This window comes from Crinia signifera, chromosome 5 (assembly GCF_055691185.1).
Source record: "Crinia signifera chromosome 5, ASM5569118v1, whole genome shotgun sequence".
Lineage (NCBI taxonomy): Eukaryota > Metazoa > Chordata > Amphibia > Anura > Myobatrachidae > Crinia > Crinia signifera.
Window position 1 is genome coordinate 265,167,019 of NC_139221.1, and position 16,026 is coordinate 265,183,044.

The 16,026-nt window shown below is 44.7% G+C and overlaps 1 protein-coding gene across 1 annotated transcript in view; it reads right to left on the reverse strand.

Annotated features, from left to right (window-relative positions):
• ANKRD28 (ankyrin repeat domain 28) overlaps positions 1-12,407 on the reverse strand; it is a 144,849-nt gene extending 132,442 nt beyond the window's left edge. Inside the window, exon 1 of the mRNA XM_083188970.1 lies at positions 11,947-12,407. Coding sequence (XP_083045096.1) covers positions 11,947-12,009 — 63 coding nt within the window. The 5' untranslated portion in view covers positions 12,010-12,407. The remainder of the gene's footprint in view (positions 1-11,946) is intronic.
• Positions 12,408-16,026: the final 3,619 nt, after the last annotated feature.

The following is a 16,026-nucleotide window of genomic DNA, read 5'->3' on the forward strand; positions in this document are numbered from 1 at the left end:
AATAAATTGGTTTGAAAAAAGGAAAAACCCGAAGTTAAAGTATTTCCAATAAGTATTTAACTCAGTTGTTAGATGTGGGATTATCCACATTCCAATTCCTTGGAGACTTCAATCTGAAACAGATTCCCACAGGAAGTCTATTTTTACAAAATCAGAGATCTAGCCATGCTATATTACATCAGGCGGTAAGTCATTTAAATTACATTCAAAGTGGTTGTTTTTCACCTAGATCTACAAGTTTTCATCTTCAACTAATGCTACCCATACACATGTGTGATATTGCATGCAATCATTCGATTTCGGCCACATTTGGCCGATAAATCGAATGATTACATGCATTTTTAAGCTGACATTCGAAGCGATGTGCAGGCACGCCGTCGCAGCGATAGATATTATGAGCTGCACATAATATTTATCGAATTGCATGAGCAATCGCATGTGGTTTTTAATCACATGCGATTGCTCAAATGCAATCAGCGGCGGGTTCGGGGAGCGGAGCCGGGATGGGGACCGGAGCGCTGGCGGGGAGCCGGTACCTTAATGCTGGGGACCGGAGGGACTCAGCAGCAGCAGGGGATGCATGGCGGCTGTGTAGCGGGGACCATAGCGGTGGAGCCTTCAGGCGGCGGGACTCGGCAGCAGATGACTTCGAAAAACTGGACGGCCCTCTGATTGGCTGAGGCCACTGAAAGAGAGCTCTCTCAGCCAGTGGGCTGTCCAGTCTTTCAAAGTCACTGCTGCTGCTAAGTCCCACCGCTATGGTCCCCAGCTCTGGTCCTGCCTACACAGCCCCACACCACCTCTCTTCCAGCACCCGTTGTCCATCGCAGGATGACATGCGACATCGGGTGCTGCACTGGGCACCACTTGATGCGATCAGATAATTGCATAAGTGTATGGGCAGCATAAGACAAACAGGGTGAATTAATTATTGTTTCCCCACACACACGTAAAAGAAGGCCATGCCGAATGCAATAGTACGTAATAAAATTTGTAGCAGATCAAGTTATGTTAGCATACAGAATTACACGTTCGTTATGTAACGTCATAAACATAAGGAACAGTAAATAAGGCAAAGGTCAAAGAATGAACCTACAAATACAATTTGTGTTCAAGGACATATTGTACGGCACAGGAGAGAGAGAGATATATTTATATTTGCAGGGGTGCCCTGAGATGGTAGTCCAGGAGCAATTTAAATTATTTATGGTCAATGTAAAAATCGACACAACCGATGCTTATGGATTCCAATCATAACACATGTGGACAAACTGAAGTGAATCCTTTGCCTCACCGCATACTAAGGATGACATCTAAACACTGGTACTTGTGTATTATCATGGCGCCCATCGCATTGCATACCATAAGGCTTAATATGGTATGCAATGAGATGCGATGCGATGGGACCCGATCTTATACAATTTAAAATTGTATACCATTGTATATGGCATACAATGAGATGAGATACAATTTAAAATTGTATAAGCACACTAATGGTTGCTTTCAATGTTAATTGGCCCCCATAAGATTTTTAATTGTATAAGCACCCTAATGGGTGCTTACAATGTTAAATGCACCCCCACTAGCAACGCCAACCCGAATCGTGGCGAGCGCAGCGAGCCCCAAGGGGAGGCGGTATGTATCCTCCGACCTTTTCATACCCCCACTATGCATGTCGGCGTGGAGTTGATTTAATATAGTGTGGCAAGCGCAGCGAGCCACCGAGACCGAAGCGCAGCGAGCCCCGCGTAATACATGTAAAGTAAAACGCGGGCGCTCGCCATGATTCGGGCTGGGTGACTCGCTGCGCTCGCCACACTATATAAAATCAACTCCACGCTGACATGCATAGTGGGGGTATGAAAAGGTCAGAGGACGCGTACCGCTGCGCTCGCCACGCTTCGGGTTGGCGTTGATAGTGGGGGTGCATTTAACATTGTAAGCACCCATTAGGGTGCTTATACAATTAAAAATCTTATAAGGGGCCAATTTACATTGAAAGCACCCATTAGTGTGCTTATACAATTTAAAATCGTATCTCATCTCATTGTATGCCATATACAATGGTATGCAATTTTAAATTGTATAAGATGCCATAAGATGGAAATCGTGGGCGCCGTGCTAATACACACGTACCTAAACACTTTAATATTTTTCTAATTTCTCAATAAATGAAATGAAAAAAAAAAAAAACTGTCTAGTGGTGAAATGAAAAACATTCTGATAATCTAGTTTACAACAATTAACAAAGTTTGGGAACCTAATAATATTCAAAGTGGCACATATATATCCCAGATCCCTGATTTGTGCTTAGTTTAGAAGAGCATAAATGATAATAGGTACTGTATGAGGCAGCCCTACCCACAAACTCCCCTGTTGGCAAGGAAACAACACGAAAAAAAAAAATATAAACAATTGTGGGATTTTCTCTTTATTAAAAGTCTCTATTTTCAGATGAATAAAAAGGTTCAATGAAGATATTTTGTTGTACATTTAATAAAAAAGCTGCATCTCCCAACTCATTTTGTCCCATACAAGACTTCATCAGGGGTTAGCTAAAGCAATTTGGTAATCTCGGCCAAGTGTGTATAATAAAAATGATAGTCTAGAATTGATCAAGGTCTAGATAGCCAAGCCTTAAATGAGGCTGTGATCTGGTTAGTGAAGGTGCCCACACACTAGAAAGATCTGCGATCGTAAGATGTGCGCATAAATTAGCCTTGAAATCTTTTTTCCGTCCTGGACAACAGATTTCAGGCAAGCGCACATCTACACCAGAGATTTTTCTTAAGATCCCGTGTGCGCTCCTATGGATCTTTTGTTAAATCTTCTGATCTTTTGTGCAGCATGTAAGATCAGAAGATTCAGCTAAAGATCCACGGGAGCGCACATCAGACCAAAATCGGCCGATTTTCAACCGATTATAGGTAAACATCGGTCGATATAGCGGTCGATTAATCGGAAATCGCCCCAAAAATCTTTCTAGTGTGTGGGCACCTTAAGGGTTTGGGTCCAAATGGCCTTCTGTATTCAGTACTGTTTGCATTTTAATTGGATAACACTTCAAGTTCAAATGAATAGGAAATTGGTCACCTCTTAGGACATAGGAATGCAGAGTATTTAATATGCAAATAGATATTCTTTCCCTTTAAAAACAGACATCAAGCCTTTTCAATTAGTTCTACAGGAAAACAGTATCTATGAGAGACTTAGGAAAAAAAATCTTCTATATGGACTTCAGTTGTGAACATCATTTGAGATACCAATAGAGGCATCTAAAGCAGTGGTTCCCAACCATGGTCCTCAAGTACCCCCAACAGTGCACATTTTCCAGGTCTCCACACAGAATCACAGGCAAAATAATTATCTCCACCTGTGGATCTTTTTAAAATGTATCTGAATAATGAGTGCACCTCCCAGGTGACCTAGAAAACGTGCACTGTTGGGGTACTTGAGGACCAGGGTTGGGAACCACTGGTCTAAATAACTCCTAAGCAATTGGGGCGCCATCCCATAATTGTGTATGCGAGTATACACGCACATACATACACAAGTGTACCACCCAATAATTTTCAGTGGCTTAAATATAAAACATATTGAACTATAAAATGTATAAGCTATTACAGATGCAACAAAGGCCAATTGAAATACTTATGTCTGCAGAAAATGCCGACAACTGAGAAAAATATTTTTTGTTCTTTCCAAGGATTTAAGATCGGTTTGAAATCCTATTTTCGCTATAGCTGAATTGACTCCAGAAATGATAAAAATTATACTTCAAGCAGAGAAAATAATTGAATTGTATCTTCGTAGTCTAGGCCACTTTACTTCACATAATTGGCATAGTTTTGCTTTTTTTAACAACTACCTTCTTTCAACAATAACAAGAATTTTATTTATTCGTGATAACATAGGTGGGATATTCAATGCTGTCGGCGAGCAGATTTGTATGGTGAGGTTAGCTTATTTTTGGCGAGGATCGCTGAAAACAAGCCATCCCCGCCGTCAAATCCCCATGCCGTTTTCAATGTTCCGGAAAAATCCTCGCCGATTCCCTTTAAACACCGAGGTTCACCGCAAATGCAGTGAGTCTGCAACATTTTGTGGCGAGCCCCGCCGTTTTGATGGCTGCACTGAAAAGAACCAGCGAGATGGAAACGGCAAGTAAAGGGGATGGCGTTGAAGCCTCTGATGGCGAGCTATGCCGTCTACATTGAATATACCCCATAGTGAGGAGATAGGAATGTCTAAAGAGTAACAGCTAACACTGGGAGGAAGCTTCTGGTCACAGGATGTCCCAGCTGGCCCTGTTTGGACATCCTGTGACCACAGCCACGCCGCCTCCCAGGGTCAGGTAGGCAACCCTGATATTAACAATAATTTGTAAAACATTCTTGTTCCCCATTCTTACATGTACAGCTACTACAGTTGGTTCAAACTGTGGTTTTACAAGCAGTTTATGCAATAAGGTGTCTCAACTTTTATGTGCAACAATTAATTTTTACGTACCCTGCAAAAGAAAAAACCCTTACTGAAATCAGCCTTAAATATATATATATTTTTTTTTAAGAATCTTCTAAGCTATACCCTCATCATCCTTACCTGCAGATGCTACTGAATGCAGGCAACAATATAAAAGATGTACGGTGTAACTATAGCAATACACATTATTAAAGCTAGAACAAAAAAACAAATTGTGGGAAAAAAACAGATTCCTTTTTCAAGAATTTAACATGGTGCCTTCAGCCCAGCAGTTTGCTCATGTAACATTTGTATGCTTCATGGGATGGCAATATCACAGTCCAACATGTTCCGAAATGTCATTCTTTAGAAACATGTAGCTGTGCTGTGCTCTGAAGGTGGTCCATATTTTGTTATGTTACAGTCTTATTCCAAAATGGAATACATTTTTTTTTTCTCTCAAAACTCTACACACAATACCAGCGTGAAGAAAAGTTTTTGGGGAAATTTTTACACACTTACTAAAAATAAAAACTAAGAAATCACATGTACATACGTATTCACAGCCTCTGCTTAATACTTTGTTGATGCACCTTTGTTAACAATTACAGACTCAAGTATTTTTGAATATAATGGCACAAGCTTGGTACACTTATCTTTGGGTAGTTTTGACAATTCTTCTTTGCAGCACCTCTCAAGCTCCATTAAGTTGTATGGGAAGCGTTGGTGCACAGCCATTTTCAGATATAAATCGGATTCAAGTCTGGGACACTCAATGACATTCACAGAGTTGTTTTGAAGCCACTTCTTTGATATCTTGGCTATGTGCTTAGGGTCGTTGTCCTGCTAAAAGATTAACTGTCACTCCACTCTGAGGTAAAGAGTGCTCTAGAGCAGGTTTTCATCCAGGATGTCTCTGTACATTGCTGCATTCGTCATTCCCTCTATCCTGACTAGTCTCCCAGTTCCTGCCATCCTGAAAAAACATCCCCACAGTATGATACTACCACCACCATGCTTCACTGTAGGGATGGTATTGGCCTGGTGATGAGCGGTGCCTGGTTTCCTCCAAATATGACATCTGGCGTTCATACCAAAGAGCAATCTTTGTCTCATCACACCAGAGATTTTTGTTACTCATGTCAGAATCCTTCAGGTACATTTTTGCAAACTCTAGGTGGGCTGCCATGTGCTTTTTTTTTTTTTTTTACTAATGAGTGGCTTCAGTCTGGCTACTCTACCATACAGGCCTGATTAGTGGATTGCTGCAGAGATGGTTTTCCTTCTGGAAGGTTCTCCTCTATCCACAGAGGAATACTCTAGCTCTGTCAGTGTCCAGCGGGTTATTGGACAAGTGTGGGACCTTATATAGACAGGTGTGTGCCTTTTCAAATCATGTCCAATCAACTGAATTTATTACAGGTTGACTCCAAATAAGCTGTAGGAACATCTCAAGGATGATCAGTGGAAACAGGATGCACCCGAGCTCAATTTTGAGCTTCATGGCAAAAGTTGTGAACACTTATGTACACGTGATTTTTTATATATTTTTTAAATTTGCATAAATCTCCCAAAAACTTTCACATTGTCATTATGGAGTATTGTGCGTAGAATTTTGAGGAGAAAAAAAAAGTTTTATTACATTCCGGAATAAGGTTGTAATATAGTAAAAATGTGGAAAAAGTGAAGCGTTATGAATACTTTCTGGATGCACTGAATATACTACTTATACCTCTACTCATGATAAGGCCATCCTCAGGGGGACAGCTGAATTAGTCATTTCTGCATCACCTAGAGCAGGGCTGGGCAACACCGGCCCTCCAGATGTTAATGAACTACACATCCCAGGACAGTGCAGGTAAGAGCTACATTACTATTGTGCATTACTGACAGGGGGCTCAAAAGACTACACCAGTGGTTCCCAAATGCTGTCCTTAGGACCAAAAGTAGATCACGTTTATGTTTAATACAGAGTTAACAATACAATATATGTATGGTATATAAAACTGGTGCCGGATGACACTCCAACAGTGGGGATCCCGACAGTCAGGATCCTGATTGCCGGTGCTCCGACAAGGGGGTTTCCGACTCACAGGGGCTATTCTTCCTTGTGGGGGTCCATGAGCCCCATAGAGCAGTGGTTCCCAACCCTGGTCCTTAAGTACCCCCAACAGTGCACGTTTTCCAGGTCACCCGGCAGGTGCACTCATTCAGGCACATTTGAAAAGATCCACAGGTGGAGCTAATTATAGCACTTGTGATGCTGTGTGGAGACATGCAAAACATGCACTGTTGGGGGTACTTGAGGACCAGGGTTGGGAACCACTGCCATAGAGGGAGAATAGAACCTGTGGCGGACACAGCGAGCCCGCAAGGGGCTTCTTTGTGCTCGCCCCCGTCGGAGCACCGGCAGCCGGGATACTGACTGTCGGTGGCGCATACCACACCCGTATAAAAAAAAAAACAAAAAAAAACCCCTTACTCGGGTTGTGGTCCAGGAACCAAATCAAACTACTGCAAGTGGCTGACAGTCATATCATGTGGACAATACAAAGCACAACTGTACACCACCACATAGCTGAACTTAAAGTGCCCATACAGGTTACAATAATTGCATGCATTTTGGACTGCATCACATGCAATTTGCGTGCAATGCAAAGCTAGTTCAAAAAGTATGTGCAGCACATACTTTTTGAACTGTGCGATGGGATGTGAGCGGGAGAGTGCACTGCACCTGCATAACGCACCATGTATGGGCACCTTTAGGGATGACTGGTAGACACATTTAACGTCATTATTGTTTTACAAATGTAATTAGAAAAAAAAGAAACCACTTATACCCTGTTCTCACTGCAGGCAAATTCTCGGGTCTATCATGTCAACCCGGGATTTTTCTGCAGTGTTAACGGGTCGCATACCCGGATCTCATACACAGGTAAAACCCTTCTTTTTACCCGTGTTTGAGATCCGGGTATGCAGACACGGGTTGACCCGTTCACACTGCAGAAAAACCCTGTGTTAAAAGGCGAATTACCGGGTAGAACTTCTTCACTCTGGAATTTACCTTGCAGAGAGAACGGGGGTCAGTCCCTGCAATTTTAATGCCGGGGAAAAGCCGTATTTCTCACTGGCAGTGAGAACATGGTATTAGAAAAAGTTTGGAAACCACTAGGATATGCCTCCAAATGTATCCTATAAAAGAAGGTTAATTTTATTCCTTTACATAATCTAAACATAAATTGGTGCATACAGGTCAGTATACTTTTATCACTTTCAGACATGCGACCCGGCAATATGACCCGGAATTTTGAGCGCCGGGTCATTTTGCCGGGTGCAGTCTGACCCCCTTTCACACTAAGCAGCAAATGACTAGGTTAAAAGTCAACATGGTAATTTGCTGAATTACATGGGTATTTCTTCAGTGTGAAAGGGCCAACACGGGTCGTGAAGACCAGGGTTGACGACCCAGAATTTAAGACCCGGGTTGACCCTTTCACACTGAACAAAATTACTGGGTAGGACTACTTCACCCAATAATTTGATGTTCAAAGCGCAAGGGGTATTGTTACTCCAAATGAGCCACTAGGTCTGGCTATCAGAATATTAAAAGCAGGGCAGGCAATAAGCCAAGGGTGGAGAGAATAAAAAAACAATTCAGGAAATAACCGATAAAAGTTCAGCTGTAAATTATTCAACACATAGATGCTACCTGGCTCCTGGGATTTGCACAGTCCTACAATAAGCATGTCCTATGTTATTTTCTCTTTATTTAGCCATTATGTATGAAAATGTAAAGTAACATTCAACAGCTCCATATATTTAATATATATTCCTAATGAAATGTTTATTTACCTATTCCAGAGAGCTGGTATAACAGAACAAGTGTTTTAATGAAGACAAGAACAAGTTATACTAATTTTACAGATGTTCCACCAAACCGCTTTACGAGACTATGTAATGGTTTTGATATGACTGACATTTGTTATCCTAAAGCCCCATACACACTAGGTGATATTGTTCACAATATCGCTCGGAAAGGGCTTTCTGAGCAATAATGTGGACAATAACGCCTAGTGTGTACACTCCCTGTCGCTAATGATGCGCACTCCCATGCGTCGTTAACTATCCCCTCCCTCGTCCAGCATATCTGGATGAGGAGGGCCACCGCTCCCCCTGCCGCCGCTCACCTCGGAAACCGGCATCAGCAAGTATGTATGGGACTTTATAGTACAATAAGATATATTAAAATAATGAAATTAAACAGGATGTCCACCTTTGATGACTGATTTATAAGTTTGTATATTACATCCTGCAGCTTTTGCTGAATACATGTCTCCAGACTATAGAGAATTTACAACTGCAGGTGTCATTACTCATACACAGCAGCATGAACAGTACTGTCCCTGGCTGCAACATCTACCGATTCCAGGCGGTAAGCTTTACTCATGCCATGTGAGCCAGGGGGGTCAGAGAGACAGCGCATCAGGACTAGGTCTATTACATCTACCACAAAAGCAATCAGTTAATGTGTGAATAGCGCTGGGAGTGAGCTCCCGGAACTAATCGGCACGCTCCTAAGTCAGAATGCCGCAAGTCGCGGATGTTTAATAATGAGTTCTGCCATTTTCCAACTTAACTGCCCCGCGGCAATACTGTTTATGCAGGGCTTGAAACAGCATTGTCACTCTAGTTTTGTAAAATTGCTGCTCGCACCCCAGGACAGATGCAAGCAGAAATCCACTAATTGGCAGTAGCAGCGCGTCGATTAGACTAGCGCCTGAAGCTCTTACCCGGCGCAATCACAGCACAAAGAATAGAATTGACCCTTAAGTTTGATAAACACTTATAATAGATCCCAAAATTTAAGACCATTTGTAAATTAAAGGAGTGAATAAATCCACAAGCAATTCCAAAAATGAACGGTGCTGGATAACTTGCCGACAGTCGGGAACCCGACAGTCAGTATAACGAAGCCAAAATCCCCAACTGTTCAACATCCGACAGTCGGTATCTTAACCAACAAGCTCTTGGCTAACGCAGCAAGTCGGCAAGGTTTTTTTTACCCAAAATAAAAGGGGCCCAATTGTTTTTCGCTGCGGCTACCATTAGGGGGGTGCAAAAAGAAGCTGTGGGGGTATATTTACAGCCTGAGGTGTGAGAAAATGCACAAAGTCTGTTGTTTAGGTGCTCAAATTAAAGTTTGGGACCTTGCCAAGACTTTTGAAAGGATTAACCTCAACTCATGGCTAAACCCCATCTATTTGTTTGTGTATAAAGCAATGGTTTGCCAATAAGAACAAATGACTTGCTCTGATAGGCACTCAACAAGTTAAAATAAATAAATAACCTCCCCAACAAAAATGTTATGCCACTTCGTAATATGAAAAAGATGCAAGATAAAGCAAAGTACTAAATAGAATTCAGCTATGTTCAGGTACACATGTAACCACTTTATGAAAGACTCATTACCAGAAACGTCAGCAAAGCATTACAAGTAATGTGTGTCAACACACAGCATTAGACCGCACACAAATACGGAAACAGCTTCCACCAGAGAGTATTGCTAGCTGCATGGTAGAAAAGCTAAATATAAACCAATGTAATGTGCAAGGATCAAGTTATTAAATAATGGAGGTGAAAGCAATCAGTGCGGCCTGAAAGGGAGTTACTGGCATGGAAATCATGCATACATCCAAGAGCTGGAACTCAGTTGCTCTGTTGTCCTAGAGTGGAAATGCACCTGTTAGGCCACAAGCAAACCAAATATGTAGGAATCGGTACTAAGAGGGCTGCGTTCGCCACACTGTATAAAATCAACTCCAAGCCGACGTGGATAGGGGGATCTGCTATCAATACAAATAGCCGTATTTTCGGGATAGTAAATGTCAAAAATAAGTGTATTTCTGGATACAAATACACCTATTTTTTTTACAAATTTCCTTCCCCCAATATGTCATTTTACCATTAAATGGCATTATTGTAGGTTCCATCAGAACCGATATCTCATCGCATGCCATATAATAATGGCATGCGATGCGATTTTTTATGGATTCACTGACACAGAGCAGTGAATACATTAGATAGGAAAATCGCATCGCATGCCATACAATATGGCATGCAATGCGATGCGATTTCACTACCGTGAATAGCCCTCTACGCAAATGGAGTAGTGGGCGCTGTGATAATACACAAGTACCAAGTTTACCAACAAATAAACAGTAAATAATATAAAACAAACATGGAAACAATTCCATGTTATGTTTATGTATCCAGACAGATTATAAACACAGACAAACATTGCACCAAATCAAGAATTGTTCTTTGTAAAATAAATGTGAGATTTTGACAGCAAGAGCAGCCTTACTATACATACAATCAAAGTGACTTTATGAATGGAGTAAATACAATGCCAGAGGGAGAGCACACAAATCCCACTAGTGCTACCAAACAGAATGACCTTAGAAGCAATAATGCTTTTCATAACACATTAGGCATTAGCTCCTCAGAAAGAAAGCAGCTCTGTAATATCAACAGAAATAACTCTGCTCACAGAAGACACTGTACAACATGTAATCGCATCTTAGAACTTAAACATGTTCATTTAGTAGACCACTTTGGGCAAAAATAAAAGTAAAAAAAAAATATATATGGTGTAACTATAGAAAACATTTGGGGGTAATATATTTGATTTCAATTACGTGAAGATATATATATATATATATATATATATATATATATATATATATATACACACACACATACACACACACATATATAAGAACGGTATGTGGCAGTGAAATAGATATAATATACACAGACACACATGTACATAGTGGCAGGCAGATGATATATGTACACACCCAGTGGTCGAAGTGGAAATTTTGAAGTGGGGGTATGGAAATTTTGAAGTAGGGGTATGGAAAAGTAAAGAGTGAATATAGTGCGCACCTTCGGACACCCCCCTGTCCATCAACGTCCCCTGCCAGACTGCCCCGTTGTACAGGGGTATTACAAAAGCACAATATGTGCTGCTGAGTGATCAGAGAGCATCCTGAGGGGGAAAAAAAACTTTTTTTTTTATCTTCAGATTAAAGTGGGGGTATGCCATACCCCCGTATACCGCCCCACTTCGACCACTGTACACACCTATACAAACGTATGGATAGCTGTGACAAATTACATAAATATGTACACACATAATGACAGTGTGGCAGGGAGATGACACCTGTACATACAGAGCACACGTATGATCTGTATGTAACACACACACTCACAGTAGTGCATGTGACAGGCATATGACACGCATACAACATATTGCACTAGTGTGGTCAGTACGTGTCAGGCGGATGGTACATATATGTAGACACACATGTGGCCAGTGACAGGCAGTGCAGAAGGCGGGACAGCAGGGTGACAGTGCAGGCTGGGTGCAGGGCCCAGGGTGACAGTACAGCGGGTAACCGGGGCCGCCCCCCTCTCTCTCACCTGCTCCCGCAGTTTGAGGAACACCATGGTGCGCAGCGCTTCCTCCTCCTCCGCCCCCTGCATGCAGCTCCTCCAGGCTCCTGGGAGGGTGAGGGCGGCCTGTGCCCGCGGGGTGAGGGGGAGCAGTGCGCACTCCGCCTCCTGCTCGCTGTACCGTCTCCTTCCTCACACAGAACGGCCGCCGCCAAACCCTAGTCCGCCAGGGCTCTGATTGGCCGCCGCTCGCCCTACGTCACTGAGACGGGGCAATGTGGGAGGTGGGTGACGACGGGCGCCTGAGTATATCCCGCCTGGGGCCGGCAGTGCGGGCACCGGGGTGCGGGGCTGTCTTGTTACTTCTCTTCCGGGCGGCGGCTGCCGTTATGTCGACTCGGTTACACCGATTCATGCACGAGCACCCCGGGAACGGAATGCGGAAACAGCACAGGAACGGTTAAGCGGGACTGGGCGGGGCTTGTACGGCACACGGCTGTGGACGTCACTGTAACGCGTCACATCCCCGCCTCCGGGCCGCAGCGGAGGGGCGGGGCTAAAGGAGCGGATGACAGGTACGGCCTGCTAGTCACGTGGGTCGCACCTGTATGCAAATATTGCATCTAGCCAGCCCATTCCCCTCCTCGGTTTGCATCCGGACTGCACCCGCCGGCGGTAGCTAAGCTGCTCAGCAGCGACGCCTGGGGGAGAGCGGCCGCCTTCCTCCTGCGGTTGTGTCACACTAAAAATAGAGGATGTTCGTGATGCTCGCCTCTTCCCGCACCAGAATATGTCCTCATCACACACTGATTTTTTTGCACGTTTTTCTGCCTCCTTTGATGCTGCCTATGCATTTCACATGTGCTGGGGTAGCCGAATTCAGTGAAGTGCTTACTTTCTTACAACCTGCGGCAGCAATGCATGGTCGGTCACTGCAATACTAGGGATGTCCATGGACTGTTTTTAGCTGAATGATTGTAATGGAAACCATCAGAGGAGACACGTGACAACAGCAGGCCACTCACATAAGGATGCAGTGGTATTCCCAACCACATACCTCCCAACTTTTCATGTTAAGAAATAGGGACACTGCCCGAAAAGGGGGCGTGGCGTATGCAAATGAGGGCGCGGCTTATGCTAATTAGCCGCGACCTCATTTTCATACGAGAATAGACGCTGTGCGCATGCGCACAGCGTCTATTCTACTACATTGGGGGGTCTCCCAACTGCCACCCCCCCGCAGCGGGACAATGCCTGCCGCGGGTGGGACGTCGGGACAGGACCCGAAAATCGGGACTGTCCCGACGGAATCGTGACAGTTGGGAGGTATGCAACCACGGTCCTCAATGCACACCAACAGTGCAGGTTTTAGAGATATCCAGGCTTCAGCACAGATGGTTTAATCAGACTTACGCAGATACTTATACCCCTTTCACACCAGAAAATGCAGGGACCCACCCGGGAATATGGCCCGGGAATCATGCCGGGCCATTCCCGGTTTGGCCCCTTTCACACCGGAAAAGTCAGTGCATTTTCTGGTGTGTGAAGGGGGTGGGGAGGAGGCTGGCAGGAGGCGTGGAGGCGGGCAGGAGGTGTATAGAATACTTACCCCGGTTGCTGGTCCTCCGTGCAGGCCAGGGATCCACACGTGCGGCGGGCGCAAATAACGGGACAGCCGGCGGAGAGCTGCGTCATCTTCATCCGCCGCCTGTCCCGTCATTTGCGCCGCCTGTGTGTATCCCCGGCCAGACAGCACACTGAGGACCGGCAACAGAAATCTTGGAGCCTGGTACACTGATATCTCTGGCGCGCCCACTACACTGCCCCCTTGAGCAAAACATTTTTAGTATACTGCATATTGAATGTGGTTTTTTATTGTTACAATATTTCACTAATACCGGAGGAGGGTCTGAGTAAGTACCCTTACAGGAACCGGGGGTTGCCTTTATAAACAATTGCTAGGCACTGCACTGCCGCAGCTATGCTAACAGCCCCTGAGCAGCTCAGAACCTCGGGGCCCCTAACAAGCTTGAGGCCCGGGACAGGTGTCCCCTTTGACCCCCCTGTCGCCTGCCCTGAACCCGGGTTAGTATACCTTACCCCATTCACACCGGCAAGGTACCCGGGTTAAACCCGGGAACAACCCTGCTCCATAGCAGGGTTGAAATCCTGGCATTCTTTGCCTGGATTTTGGCCCGGGAACCTTTCACACCTGTGCTAGTCGTTCCTGGACTTTCCTGGTAATGTATGATTGCCATCACCTGTGGGGAGCTAGTTTGATGGCAATCATATATTACTAGAGAAGTCCATGAGCAGAGCATTTTCTCCCTCACGGAGAGGGTCAGGTAGGCAAGTATGATGTGCGGGTGCCCTTCCTAATGAAGCCAGCGATGGGCAGCAAGTTGATTGAAAGCTAAAAGCATTTGTAGGTGGCACTCCAGAGGTTTCTAGGAGTGCCGCCTAAAAATGCAGATGGGCCTGGTCATCGCAGCACCGAGTAAGTTTGCATTTACTCAGCGCTGTGAACAGGGGGGAAATCGTTTGATGGGTTGGTAGTGATTGCCAATGATTTTCATATTTGGGACTCTGGTGGGGCGACTTTACCTGACGATTTGCAGCCCAGCAATTAAGTCTGAATAGAATGAGAGAGATGGTGTCAGGGATTGAAAGGGGGAGAGACAGGAAGTCAAAGAGGTTGTCAGGGAGGGAGAGAGAGACAGCGCCAGGTAGAGACAGTCAGGGAGAGGCAGGAAAGAGAGGGGAAGTAAGGAGGAAGAGGTAGAGAGGAACAGAGGAGAAAGAGTGGGTGGGAGAAAGAAAGCAGGGGAGTGAGAAAGTGGAGACGGTGGGAGAAAGAGGAAGAGAGAGACAGGGTGGAGAGAGGGGGGAGAGCAGGGGTTTAAAAGGGATGTGACAGGCATAACTTTGTCTCTCCTAATCCCCCAGTACAGGACTGTTGTCCATCCCTCCCCCATTAGTACAAGCAGGGCTGTGTGTCATGCTGCCTCTGCCCAGCACCTGGTCTCCTGCTTCCCCATTGGCATAGGGTCTCCTGCTGCCTCTGACCAATGCCGGGTCTCCTGCTGCCCATCCCTGATGCTGGGTTCCTGCTGCTCATCCTCGCCTCCGGGTTCATGTTGCCTCTGCCTGGCGCTGGGTCTTCTGCTGCCCATCCCCAGGTCTCCTGCTCCCTGTCACTGCTGCTGTCCCTTTTAATTGTGCCGTTTAAGGGGTCACAGGACAGCGGCACTATTTCAAAAGAAAAAAAAAAACAAATCAAAAAGATGCAGGGGATTACCTGCTGGGCCCTCAGGCCCCCCAAGCCACTGGGCCCCATAACAGTTGCATCTACTGCACTCTTTATACACTTTGTTGTTTACACCACTGCGTAACAACAAAGTGCTGACCTCTCCTCAGTGACAGGTGCTGCACTGTAACATTATATGCAGCACTTGGCTCCTGTCACAGTGTAGAAACAAACACTCCACATAGACAGGTTTCCGTGGCAACGGAGCATCTCTGGGACCTCTGAAAGGATGAACATGGGTTGTGGGAATGCAGGGCCACCCCAGAGCCTAAGTGCCTTTTTCTCTATCCCTGTCTTTCCCTCCCTGACACTCTTACTCCTGCTCAAACTGGAAATGTGCCTTTTTGGAGCACTTTATGTTTGAATATGAACAACTACATTTTTTGCCATTTAAGGCAAAAGCAAGCACGTATACACAGACGCATGTCACTGATGTCCTATTGTGCTTGTACGTGTGCTAAGTACACATTAGGTAGGCCAAGTGGTTCTTCTCTTATGTCACATTCCCTCACAAGAAAGTGCAACTTGTCATTTAATCATTTGCAATTCTTTTTTTTTTATGCTCAGTGATCCTGGCAGTATACTTTAAGAACTCTGCTTTTTATTTTGTTGTTGTTGCTCTACAATTGTTCTCATACAAGGAGATACATTTTTCCATTTTATAAGATAGTTGCACCAGTCACAAGGGCATAGCTGCCATTGATGCAGGAAGTATAGCCGATATGGGGCCCAGAGCTAAGAGGGGTCCACATTCCATGTCACAGTTACATGTTATATACATTTTTTGCCATGAGATATAA